The sequence below is a fragment of the Miscanthus floridulus genome, chromosome 7 (assembly GCF_019320115.1).
Source record: "Miscanthus floridulus cultivar M001 chromosome 7, ASM1932011v1, whole genome shotgun sequence".
NCBI classification, from domain to species: domain Eukaryota; kingdom Viridiplantae; phylum Streptophyta; class Magnoliopsida; order Poales; family Poaceae; genus Miscanthus; species Miscanthus floridulus.
Genome location: NC_089586.1, coordinates 15,819,037 through 15,831,482, shown reverse-complemented (window position 1 = coordinate 15,831,482; position 12,446 = coordinate 15,819,037). Strand labels below are relative to the sequence as shown.

The window sequence follows — 12,446 nt, the reverse complement described above, 5'->3', positions numbered from 1 at the left end:
GACCCAATTATGGACTCAAGAGTTCTGTCGATTCTAGCTGACGACTTAAGCTTTGGATCAGGCACACAACTTAAGAACTCTGTATGTGCTTAAATTATGAAATGCTTGCAATTGCTTGATGAACAAACAAACAACCTAGAATAGAGACTATGCATGACACCTCCATTGCACTATTGATTGTTAACACATGATATATACTTTTGTATGTTGGGAATTGGTCTAGATGGTTGTCTGATACGTTTATAGTTACCTGTCCAAATCTAATTATCCTATTCTGAAAGATATTACCTTTGTCTTTTTCATGCATGCTATGGCTCTTAAACTGATGATTTATAGTCAAGTTAGAAGGTAAAATACTAATGATTTCTTGAACTTTATAATGGTCTATACAACATGAAGACTTATGTAATATTGGTGTTTCGTACATCATACTTATAGGTAATAGTACAACACATGTTCATACATATGTTATCGTAACATTGTTTTTTTCCGTTGCAATGCACGAGCATTTACCTATATTTACATATATACTCGAACCTATGTACATGATGGTACGGAGATGCGACGAAACTTATTCGTAGATTTATTGGTGCACGAAAGAAATGAATGTCGGAGATTTCTTTCTGCCGATATAAAATATTATCTTAGCCGTATTACGGAAAAGATCTATACAGTATAGCCTGTGAGCCTGCGACATCGCGCTCTCCGTGACTGTGTTAAATTCATAAACTTTGCTTTTTGGATTAAATGTCACTTTAACGTTAGTATTTAATTTTTACAGTATTGTTATCTTATCGTGCGATTCGTGTATTTTTAGTATAAAATGTTAGCTATTCCATATCAACGCACGGACACGCTAAGTAGTCAGGAAAAACATATGAATTGGTACGTTCCTTTTTGTCAGTGGAAGGACAACCAACCCCACGCACAATTCAAACTCAGGCCCCGTTTAGATGCGGAAATTTTTGGCTTTTGGCTACTGTAGCACTTTCGTTTGTATTTGGCAAAAATTGTCTAATTATGGATTATTTAGGCTTAAAAGATTCGTCTCGCTAATTACGGGCAAACTGTGCAATTAGTTTTTTTTTACCTACATTTAATGCTCCATGCATATGCCGCAAGATTTGATGTGACGAGAAATCTTGAAAAAATTTGGATTTTGGATGGAATCTAAACGGGGCCTCACTCGAGAACACAATATCAGGGCTACACTACAGATCTCAGCATTCAAATCTTGAACTAGACTAGACATCTCCCAGGCTCCCACCACCAAATTCAAATCCTCGCCTTGCCCGGGCTTCCACGGAGACGTGACGAGACGAGGCGATCCATTCGAGCCCGTCGTCCGCTCCCGTATTTAAACGCCCACAAACGAACCGAGCCCCACATGCCCGCCGCAGCTGCGCGGCGCGTGCGCCATCCGAAACCAGCCGCGCCCACCTCCACTCGAATTCAAAATCAAAAAAAGAAAAACCCCGCAGCCATAAATCCCCCACGCGATCCCCTCCCGTCCCAATCCATTTCAAAACCGCGCAGGAGCTTCGCGTCTCTTCCTCCCCCGCTCTGCTCCGCTCCGCTCCAAAACCCTAGGCGGCGCCCGCCCGGAGCCCGGAGCTCGGATCCCGCGTCCCGCTCCCCCGGCGCCTCCGCCCGGCGCCTGCTCCCCCGATGGACCCCGCGGGGCCGCGCGTGGCCACGGATCCCGCCGGATCGGGGGCCGCGCTGCCGCGCGAGGTCGGTGGGCCCGCCCGCGCTCTTTGTCCTTGCTCTGAGGCTTCGGAGGCTGTGATGCGTTGACGCGGTTTCCGTGCCTGTTCGCGCAGGAATTGGACGGGAGAGGAGGAGGAGCGTGCAGCGGCGCCGCAGCGGCGGAGGGGAGCGCGTCGCGGCTGGCGGGCGCTGGACTGGGAGGTGAGGCCACCGCATTTCGTGATGTTTCTCGCGCTTTCGTCCCGATCCGTGCTTGCCCCCATGGGGCTTTTAAATCAGAATGAACTGGAGGAGAATCTGGTGTCGTTGGTTATGGCTGTCATTGTTCCTGAATTCTAAGCAGTTCCGCGCTCGCTAGTCGCACGAGAATTCGAGAATGTCACGGTGCGGTGCCATAGTGCTATGCGCAACAGATCTAAGCGCGGCAGTACACCCACGTTTCCCTCTAGAATTTTCGTGAATCTGTAGCTGGTATCTGTTGGCTGTAGCTTCCATCTAGCGCTGTTATTAGTGAACAGCATGAACTCACACCCTCTCGGTGGCAAGCCATTCTAATTTTCAGTAGTTAGATGTGTAAGATGCATGCTTCGGAGAATTGTGTTCTTACAATTTGATTTGTTGTCTTACAAACAGCGAGGTCTTGCTGGAGTGATTGGAGCCTCTATTAAGATTCCTCCCAATTTTTTTAAAAAATCTTGAGGGCTGGTTGCAAACTCTTCAGCACCTCAATAAGATGAAATTTGGTTGCAGCACACTCTTTTTAGCAGTCCAACAGTAACTGAAAACTCACATCTATTACATACTATTCAAGTTTCAACTAGTAAGAACTCGGTCTACACTCACAGTATCGGAACACTGTTGTGCACTCACCGTGTCATAATATCTCTATGAATCGAATTTGAAATGGAAAATTCTTGTTTCTTTTGTCTGATAAGTCATTTGTTTTTACTTTGTGCTCAAATAACTTCATCCTGTAGATCCGAGGGCTGGATTTCTGGAATCTTTGGGTCAAGCTGAAGCATATTTGCACCCATATACCATGGATGTTCCTCAGTTGACTGCTGAAGGTGCCACACAATGTGGAGATAGAGTGTCTTTATTGCCCCAGACTGGGGCACTTCAGTCAGAAACTCCTTGTCTGACCTTGGGTCGTGATTCCAATGCAGCATTAATGGAGAAGTTGCATGGTAATGAGTCCTTGCCATGTGGTAAGGAGAACATCGGAACAGATCTCCAACCTAAACCTGATCCGGAACATGTTGATAATAGGATGAGTGTTGCACGTCTTGGGTTGGACCTTAACACAGTAGATAGTTCTGATGCAGCAGATCTTAACCCTTTCTTCCCTTACAAGAAGCTGGGGCAGTCGAAAGTCAGTGATCCATCAGAATGCGGCAGCACTACTGGTGCTACAGAAGAAAGCGAGTCACACAGAAAGTGGAGAGAAATGAAGCAGAATGGCTTTCTTTCTTCATCTCATGGAAGTGCAATGGTGCCTAGGCCACATGGTCGAGCCTCAAAAAGGAAAAGGGATGATGAATTCAAAAAGAGCACTTCTACACAGCATGGCCAGGCTAACAAGTCTATGAAGGTTGCTGCTCCTAGTGGCCTATTATCTGGGCTAAACCCTGGAATCATTAACCATGTGAGAAATAGCAAGCAGGTGTACTCCATAATAAAGGCTATGGTACACTCTGAGAGGCTTGAGAATGAGAACCAGCCTGCCTTTACTAGTCAAACAGGTAAAAGAGGGAGAGAAGTTAGTGAGAGAATTCAGGATCAGAAATATGGTGGTGGTTTCATGAAGTGCCATTCGTTGATGAAAGATAATAATGTGGTGTTTCACCAAACACTGCCTACCACATTGCATTTCCTTCCACAGGATGGTGATAGTCTCAAACTGCAACTCTCATCAGCAGTCACTATGTCTTCAGATAGGATCTGCAGTACATCAGCTGATGATCCAGCATCTAATCATGATTACATGACTGTACTGTCAGTAAAAGGTATCCTTCCAAACCATTTTGTGTAAATTTTCACTGGGTACTACTTCTGGAAATATCTCTCATAGTTTTCTTACTACTCTGATGATCAGCGGCCAGTGTTGCTTCTCAGTGGTTGGAATTACTGCATCAGGACATCAGGGGACGCCTTGCTGGTATAATTATGAAATCTGACATAAATGAGAAAATTGTATTCATGCATTTTACTCAATACATTTTTTGTTTTTCTTGAAGCTTTAAAGCGCAGCAGGAAGAGAGTCAGAAATGCTCTTCACACGGAACTGCCATACCTAATCTTGACAGAATTTCCATCTAATCAAGAGAATGAATCATCCATTGCAAATACTTCTGAGGCTGGATGTACTGACAAAGCAGTTTCAGAAGAGCATGTGGCTCGATGGAGGTCTCTGTTTGTCCAGATGGACAGAGCACTTCAGGAGGAAGGGAAACAACTGGTGAGTTTACTGATTGGATTAGTTTGTGTTATATAGGAAAGGGCTATGCCATCCGTCAATGTTCGTGTTTGTATATAGCTCTATTTATATTGCTTGTATAACACGCATCGCGTTTATGCTCATAGAGTATGTATATACACTATACACCTGAGTACCTGACTGCTTTGTACTTGTTGCAGGAGAAGCGGTTGAAGCAAGTGCAAGAAATGCAATTGAATTGTGATAAAGGCCTCAAACACATGACCTGTGAATCTCCTCTGCTAGGACCTATGGCTGAACTATGGTTAGTTCATCATGACATTTGACCAAAAATGGTTTACCTTTCCTTGTTTTATTCATTCCACTTAATGCTTAAGCAAGTGTCTAACTGAAATATGTCAACATGTCTCTTCAGGAAGCTGAAGAACCCAGATATTTCTGAGAGCGAGTGGGCGGTGCAAGCCGCTGCCGCATCAATCTACTCGACCTGCAACATGGTCATGAGAGCGGAGAACAACGTGCCTTGCTTCTGATCTCACACTTCTAGTTTAGTTTCTTGCTTTGCTGTTTTTTACCTCAAAATTAGGTCTCCTTTCTTACCTTTAGCCTTTATGAATTGTGATCCCTTGTCCATTACAGTAGTGGCGAGTGATGTAACAAGAAGAAACTTGCGATGTATGTTGTCCCCAGCCTACAATTTCACAGGCCCGTGAAATAACACATTCTTTTCATGGAGTTCAGAATCTTAAGATCTTACCGTTTTGGTTCGGTCAGAGGGTTGAGATAGCGATTGCTATTTTGTCAAATGTTGAACTGGCACGGTCGATGTTCTGATTGGATGATTACACGAGCTGTTTGGTTCTACTGTTGGTAACGCAAATGTAAATGATTTAGATCTGCGGATGTTACCGGTGGGAGATACAATTGAACAAATTTTCTTTACATTTGCATTGCTGTCGAAGCAACCGAGATATGATTGAACAAATTTTCTTTACATTTGCATTGCTGTGGAACCAACCAAACAGCACGTTAGAGTGAAGTGAGGTGTGCTTGTGAAGACTGAAGACTTGAACATCTTCATCCGACTGATTATGCGCAAGCAGCCTGCCAGTACAAATGATAACCAAACGGGGAGGAAAAAAGAAAAACTCGGAGCAGATGACTAACATTCCGGCCCCACCTAGCAGTGTCAGTGGACCGGGCCGTTGACCCCACCGGGCAGCCAGGCCGGGCCGGTTTAAACCTGTCGGCCGCTGCGCACCTCGCCGGCCGCCACCCTCCCATGTCCTCCTCCCCCTGCGCCGCCAACCTGCTCGCGCTCCTCCGCCGCAACGCCGCCTCCCCGGCCGTCGCACTCCGACTCTTCCTCCACCTCTCCTCCGCGGCCTGCCCTCCCCCGCCGCGCTCCACGTCCTTCCTCGCCCGCCTCGTCACCGCGCACCCCGCCGCCGACGCGCTCCTCCCGCGCCTCCACCGCCACATCCTCTCCTTCCCTGATCCCTCCTCCCACCTCATCGCCCTCCTCTCCTGCTCTGACATCCTCCCGCTGCGCCTCGCCATCCCCGCCTTCCGCTCCCTCCGCGCGCTCGCGTCCGCGCCGCCGCCGCCCAGCCCCGTCTACAACCGCCTCATTCTCGCCGCGCTCCGCGAGTCCCGCCTCGACCTTGTCGAGGCGCTCTACAAGGACCTGCTCCTCGCCGGCGCCCAGCCGGACGTCTTCACTCGCAACCTCCTGCTCCAGGCGCTCTGTGACGCCGGCCGCATGGAGCTTGCCCAGAGGGTGTTCGACGCAATGCCCGCCAGGAATGAGTTCAGTTTTGGGATCCTGGCGCGAGGGTACTGCCGTGCGGGGAGGAGCATTGATGCTCTCAAGGTACTCGACGGAATGCCGAGCATGAACCTGGTGGTTTGCAACACGGTGGTCGCAGGGTTCTGCAAGGAGGGCCTGGTGGAGGAGGCTGAGAGGCTGGTGGAAAGGATGCGTGTGCAGGGGCTGGCACCAAACGTTGTGACGTTCAATGCGAGGATCTCTGCACTCTGCAAGGCTGGGCGGGTGCTAGACGCTTACAGGATATTCAAGGACATGCAGGAGGATTGGCAGCATGGGCTGCCGAGGCCTGATCAGGTGACTTTTGACGTAATGTTGAGTGGGTTCTGTGATGCTGGGTTTGTTGATGAGGCACAGGTTCTAGTGGATATTATGAGGTGTGGTGGTTTCCTGAGGAGGGTTGAAAGTTACAACCGCTGGTTGTCAGGGTTGGTGAGGAATGGGAGGGTCGGCGGAGCGCAGGAGCTTCTGAGAGAGATGGCGCATGAAGGAATCCAGCCTAACAGCTACACATACAATATTATCGTCTCTGGGTTGTGCAAGGAGGGCAAGGCTTTTGATGCGAGGAGAGTAGAGAATTTCATTAGGAGTGGTGTGATGTCCCCAGATGTTGTGACTTACACTAGTTTGCTCCATGCCTATTGCTCAAAGGGCAACATTGCTGCCGCCAACAGGATTCTTGATGAGATGGCACAGAAAGGGTGTGCACCAAATTCATTTACTTATAATGTTCTGCTGCAGAGTCTTTGGAGAGCTGGTAGGACCACAGAGGTAGAACGGTTGTTAGAGAGGATGAGTGAGAAAGGATACAGTTTGGATACAGCAGGCTGCAATATTATTATTGATGGATTATGCAGGAATAGTAAATTAGATGTGGCTACGGGCATTGTTGATGGGATGTGGGAAGAAGGAAGCACAGCTCTTGGCCGACTGGGGAATTCGTTCCTTAGTGTAGTTAGTGATTCTTCCATCAGCCAAAGATGTCTTCCTGATCGTATCACATATTCTATTTTGATAAATGCATTGTGCAAAGAAGGCAGGTTTGATGAAGCCAAGAAGAAATTACTTGAGATGATAGCGAAAGATATTTCCCCTGATTCAGTTATATATGACACCTTTATTCACGGGTATTGTAAGCATGGAAAAACCTCTCTGGCTATTAAGGTTCTGAGGGACATGGAAAAGAAAGGTTGCAACCCAAACACAAGGACATACAACTTGTTGATTCGGGGATTTGAAGAAAAACATAAATCAGATGAAATCATGAAATTGATGAGTGAAATGAAGGAGAAAGGAATTTCTCCTAATGTGATGACCTACAATAGCTTGATAAAGTCCTTTTGTGAACGAGGAATGGTTAACAAGGCCATGCCTCTTTTGGATGAAATGCTAGAAAATGAATTAGTTCCTAATATAACTTCTTTTGACTTGTTGATCAAGGCTTTTTGCAAGATCACAGATTTCCCTTCAGCGCAGATGGTTTTTGATGCTGCTTTGAGAACATGTGGGCAGAAGGAAGTGCTCTTTTGCTTAATGTGCACTGAACTCTCGACTTATGGTAAATGGATTGAAGCTAAGAACGTTCTAGAAATGGCACTTGAAATGAGGGTCTCTATCCAGAGTTTCCCGTATAAGCAGATAATTTCTGGGCTATGTGAAGTTGAGGAGGTGGATCATGCACATAGCCTTCTCAAGTTGTTAATAGCTAAACGACATTTGTTTGATCCAGCAGCATTCATGCCAGTGATAGATGCATTAGGTGATAGGGGAAAGAAACAGGATGTTGATATGCTGTCAGCGAAAATGATGGAAATGGCTGACCGTAATGATGGTCTTGGAACTGATTCTGGTAGGATTACCCCTGTAAGCTGTAAGCATGAGCATGAAAGGAATGGTGAAAGTGATTGGCGTACTCTTTTGCACAGGTATCATCATGATCAACTTTCTTTTGCTATGTTTTTGGGATTCTTCTTTTGTTTATTTGATTTTATGTTTCTGCGACGCTTAGTGTATAACTTGCTGTTTCAAAATTTAAATAGGATATAATGTCAAAGAATATATTACGAGAACTGACAAAGACAAACTATTCTAGCAAGAAAATTAGTTCTTCACTTTTTTCCTTTGTTTCGTGTACTCGAGCTTCCAATTACTGACTACTATTTTTGATGTGCAGAGATGACAGTGCCCACACGATTATGAAAATTACAAAGAGAGTGAGGACAGGATGGGGTCAAAGAGGCAATGTATATGAGCATAAACAGCAACAGGGTGATGACTTTTATGTACTTGAGAACACTGGCTAAGTAAGTCACTCTTTACCCTGGACAGTAGACATGCATGGAAATTCTTTGAGCTTTCTTGTAACTAGCTCGGGTTGGAAACTTCCGAATGGTTAGCTGATCATATGAAGTTAATCGGAACACATGTATGCTCAGTGTAATTTAGTCTCAGATATTGATACGGCGCCGGCGGCGAGGGGTGTGCAGGGGAGAGTAGAGGAGCAGCTGCGATTGTGAGGAGGAGCACAGAGGGTAGCGAAGCCAGTCATGGGTCTCGGTGGTGGCAAGGTCAGAGTTCCCCGTCGCCACAGTTGAAGGAAACCCCACGCCCGTGCGGGAGTTTATGGAGATGAAGCCAAACCCCCACCACGAATTCAACTGGACGCCTGCGCTTATTTTGATGCTCCTTCATAGTGTCCTGAACCAGCAGCAACCTCTCGTGTATTTCAGCGAGGAAGACGTCACGGTCCTGAAGCTGTTGGTCGACCGCAGCCACCTTGGCAGTACCCGGCGAGTAAGACAACAGATATACCCTTACACTCTGTAGTGTCAAAAAAGCATCATCTTGGACATTGACCTCTATCTCGGAAACATGGTTCTGGCCAACAATTATTTTTGCATTGTATTATAACATCTACTGAATTGCACTACTATGAAACTATTTTCAAGAAAAAAAGTACTCCCTCCATTCCAAATTATAAGACGTTTTGGCTTTTCTAGATACATAGACTTTGCTATGCACTTAGATATACACTATGTCTAGATACATAGTTAAAACAATGCATCTAAAAAAACCAAAACATCTTATAATTTGAAACGGAGGGAGTACTTTTATGTTTTTAGTATGGCTGATCTTAACATTCATAATGTTTTCTTAGTCGAAGTTATCATAATTTGGTTGTATGAAACATGAAAAGGTATGGTTCTGTACTGGGAGAGGGTACCATCTAGGCAGCGACGTTTTCAGTGATGATCGTTGTTTGGTTTATCGTTGTCTTCTCAAATCATTTGAGAACGATGTAATGATATAATCAGTTTCGATGAGTAAATATACATGCCCTTGGCAAGTGTCTATGTAACTGCAGAGTCTGATTGAGTAAATTACATTATTTAATTACTAAGTTGGCCTGAATAATCTACTGACATGCCATGGATCTGTAATTTTATGATTGACTTGGAATGTTTGCTTATATGACAATAATTTTGACTATATTGTTGCAGAGAATTGGATAACCATGTGGCATGCATTTTTTTTTATTGTGCAGGTGTTATGTGATCGTATCAAACTGTTTAGTACTGCAGCGCTATAGTTCTGTGCTACCATCTCAGACAGCTTTTGTTCTATCATGAATTCTTCATCACTGTTGGTAGCTCTGCTTATAACTGGTAAGTTTATGTGCTATCTGGAATTCATCCTTCAGGAAAGAAATGCACTAGTTGTTGGTACTCACTACTGAGTGCTGACTTGGCCAGTCAGCCACCATTTCACAAAAAGATCATATTTCTCAAGTTATTTTATTTTTTTAGCATGCTAGTTTATGCATACTCGAAAAAATTAGTGATTATGTTTGCATACATTTGGCACTTAGATCATCGTTTATGTTTTATAATCTTTTTCTAAAGCTTGATTTTCATTGCTTTAGCGTTTGCATACCAAACTTTCACGTGTCATTTGAATTGAAACTAGGCTATATTTAGATTAGTCTTACCAGTTTAGGCCTCTATTGATAATCAGGCATTAAATCTCTGCGTGTCATTTGAATTTATGCTAGGCTATATGTAGATTAGTTTTGCCGGTTTAGGCCTCTATTGATCATCAGACATTAAATCTCTGCAGTATTCTGAAATGTGAATGGTTGCGCTTTTGAAAATGTACATAGAAAAGTTCCATCCATGCAGCCTAAGTTCATTGCGTCTGAACGATTCATTTCCTGCTCGTTGGTGTACAGAGATTCGCTGTAGAACTAAATGAAAGGATAAATGTTGTACAGAGCTGCACACCCCATTGATGTTGTGCCAGATCTGGAATTCGGTGAGTATCACTGACCTAATTTGAGGAGCCAGTAATTTTGTTTTGTATATTTTTCCTTTCTTAGACTTTCATACCAAGTACGTGAGCTGTTGACAGGTAAATGCAGATAAATGGACTTACTGTGATGAAAAGTACAACTCACGATATTTACACCAGAAAGCAGCAGGGTAGGCACAGAGATATTTCTAGTGCTACTCTTTCCACTCTTTATAACTAGACTCGGTCTCTCTGGTGCCATCTACCCCAGTCCCAACCCAATCCACCGGATAACTATAGGCTGCTTTGTTCCCTTCCCTTTGTTGATAGGTACTGAACCTTATTCTGTGGTAGCTTGGCACGGTTTTCTGTGTTTTTGCCCACCAGCTACACACTGCTAGTCTTTCTTATCAATGAAGTCGGCATCTACTACTTTAGTTCGATACTTGTGATCCATGCGGTAGCTTGTTAGTTTGTGAGAAACAAACAACTCAACTTCTCTAGGTCCTCTCCTCGTGGTATGGCTGTTAATGCCTCTGCCGCTTATTGCTGGGCTCAGATTCCAGGACCATCTAAAGACCACAAAGGCACAAACCAACTTCTTTTCCACCTCTCCTACGACTTTTCTACAATTAGCTATGCTTACACGTGCTTGTTTGGCCGTAGGAGAAGCCTCAAGAAGGCAAAGGACGACGGGGAACGCGAGCTCGGCAGATTTGGGCATGGACATCGCTGGGCTCCCTTCTGACATCCTTGTGGAGGTGACGGCTAACATCGCGACAAGGTCTTCGACTCCCCTCAACGACATTGTCAACCTCAGGCAATCGTAAGTCATCCCATTTCTGAATTCTGATCTTCTCTTTGGTTCTGTCTGCTTGGCTGCCGCCATCGCCATGAGAAATACAGTGACCTAACCTTGAGTTGGTGGGCCTGCGTGGCTGCGTGTGAAGGTGTAAGCTGTTCCGTGATGCGACGGCGGCGAGGGAGGTCGGGCGGTGCATGGCCGTTCAGAGAGAGTGGAGGCTGCACTGGTGGGACAAGACGAGGTTCCTGTCCGTGCTTCGGCGGTGCGCCGCGAGCGGCAACCCTGAGGCATCCTACATCCTTGGATTGGTAACGTCCGGAACACAAATTCAAGCAGAGAATCGCATCGGCAGCGTGTACTGAATGTTAGCTTCTCATCTGCCAGGAGCTGTTCTGCAACCGGAGGAGAAAAGCCAGCGGGCTCCGGCACCTCCGACGTGCCATGGAGCATGGCCACGCCGCTGCGGCCTACATGATCGGGATGATCACGTTGCACCAGTCGCGCTCGCCGGGCTGCACCGAGCAGGCGCTGGAACGCCTGGACCGGTTGTCTGCGTCTGCATCCGCTGGCACCTGGACAAGGCGCAGGGTCGCCTCCGTTCGCAGGGAGGCCTTGTCGGTCATGCGAAGGCTGACGATGCGTCGGTGGAGGATGGCCGAGCCTCCGACGCCCTGCTCGAATCCGTGGTGCGGCAAGGCGGAGACGGGGTCGGTGGAGGTCTGGGACGACGGCGACGACGGGGAGAGGAGGTTTTGCAGCCGGACGTGTTGGTGGAAACACGAGTATTGTAAATTCATTCAGAAGATTTGAGATAGTGTAGCAGAGATATTTAGGATGGAGAGAGTATTGTTATCAATTGTTCATTTTTTTTTGTTCTTTCGATAAATACATATGGTAATTTTTGGCGACATGCATGGTAACTTGCTCCTCAAAAGAAGGATAGAAAGGTCTCGAATAATGATAGAGAGAGAGTGCACTTTCCATACCTGCAAGGACACGCCGCACGCGTCCATGCTTACCTAAAATGCATTTTCAGATGATTTTTTTTGAAAGGGAGAGTCACAGTACAGAAATTTGAGTGAGATCATTCCAGTTAATGTTTTGCAGAGCCATCTTAAGAGCATCTCCACCAGTTTTCTAATAATCTATCTATCTATTGGGTAGCCTAATATATATAATATTATTTTTACACGTTTCTGGATGTCAGTTGCCTGAATTATGGCTTTTGTTCAGGCGACTAGCGTCTGTCCATTATTCTTCAATCCGTGCGGCATCAAACTTGTTTAGGGCCCGTTTGTTTAGGGCGATATGACACCAGAAATTATTCCAGCTAATGAAAATTTATATAAATTAACTAACGATTCCATTTGAGAATTCTT

The 12,446-nt window shown here is 45.6% G+C and overlaps 3 protein-coding genes across 8 annotated transcripts; all 3 read left to right on the top strand.

Moving 5' to 3' along the window:
* Window positions 1-1,513: 1,513 nt before the first annotated feature.
* LOC136466599 (uncharacterized) lies at window positions 1,514-4,892 on the top strand. Of its 2 annotated transcripts, XM_066465052.1 has the most exons (8): window positions 1,514-1,734; window positions 1,824-1,911; window positions 2,688-2,777; window positions 2,877-3,716; window positions 3,806-3,868; window positions 3,948-4,168; window positions 4,348-4,451; window positions 4,563-4,892. In XM_066465052.1, exons 1-8 carry the CDS (start codon window positions 1,669-1,671, stop codon window positions 4,678-4,680), a joined length of 1,590 nt encoding a protein of 529 aa, XP_066321149.1. In that variant the 5' UTR covers window positions 1,514-1,668; the 3' UTR covers window positions 4,681-4,892. The 2 variants fall into 2 exon arrangements, with proteins under 2 accessions (XP_066321149.1, XP_066321148.1); XM_066465051.1 differs by having other exon boundaries at window positions 2,688-3,716.
* Window positions 4,893-5,122: 230 nt separating this feature from the next.
* LOC136466598 (pentatricopeptide repeat-containing protein At2g17140-like) lies at window positions 5,123-10,228 on the top strand. Of its 2 annotated transcripts, XR_010761387.1 has the most exons (4): window positions 5,123-7,900; window positions 8,149-8,768; window positions 9,520-9,640; window positions 10,204-10,228. XR_010761387.1 is itself a non-coding variant. In XM_066465050.1 (3 exons), the coding sequence occupies exons 1-2, from the start codon at window positions 5,430-5,432 to the stop codon at window positions 8,276-8,278; spliced, it is 2,601 nt and encodes an 866-aa protein (XP_066321147.1). In that variant the 5' UTR covers window positions 5,123-5,429; the 3' UTR covers window positions 9,520-9,640. The 2 variants fall into 2 exon arrangements, 1 of the variants encoding a protein (XP_066321147.1); XM_066465050.1 differs by lacking the exon at window positions 10,204-10,228 and having other exon boundaries at window positions 8,149-8,278.
* Window positions 10,229-10,309: 81 nt separating this feature from the next.
* LOC136466601 (F-box protein At2g35280-like) lies at window positions 10,310-11,975 on the top strand. 4 transcript variants are annotated; one of them, XM_066465055.1, is made up of 4 exons: window positions 10,310-10,453; window positions 10,929-11,088; window positions 11,213-11,375; window positions 11,452-11,975. In XM_066465055.1, the coding sequence occupies exons 1-4, from the start codon at window positions 10,387-10,389 to the stop codon at window positions 11,875-11,877; spliced, it is 816 nt and encodes a 271-aa protein (XP_066321152.1). In that variant the 5' UTR covers window positions 10,310-10,386; the 3' UTR covers window positions 11,878-11,975. The 4 variants fall into 4 exon arrangements, with proteins under 4 accessions (XP_066321152.1, XP_066321151.1, XP_066321150.1 ...); XM_066465054.1 differs by lacking the exon at window positions 10,310-10,453 and adding an exon at window positions 10,464-10,849; XM_066465056.1 differs by lacking the exon at window positions 10,310-10,453 and adding an exon at window positions 10,574-10,592.
* The last annotated feature ends 471 nt before the right edge of the window (window positions 11,976-12,446 follow it).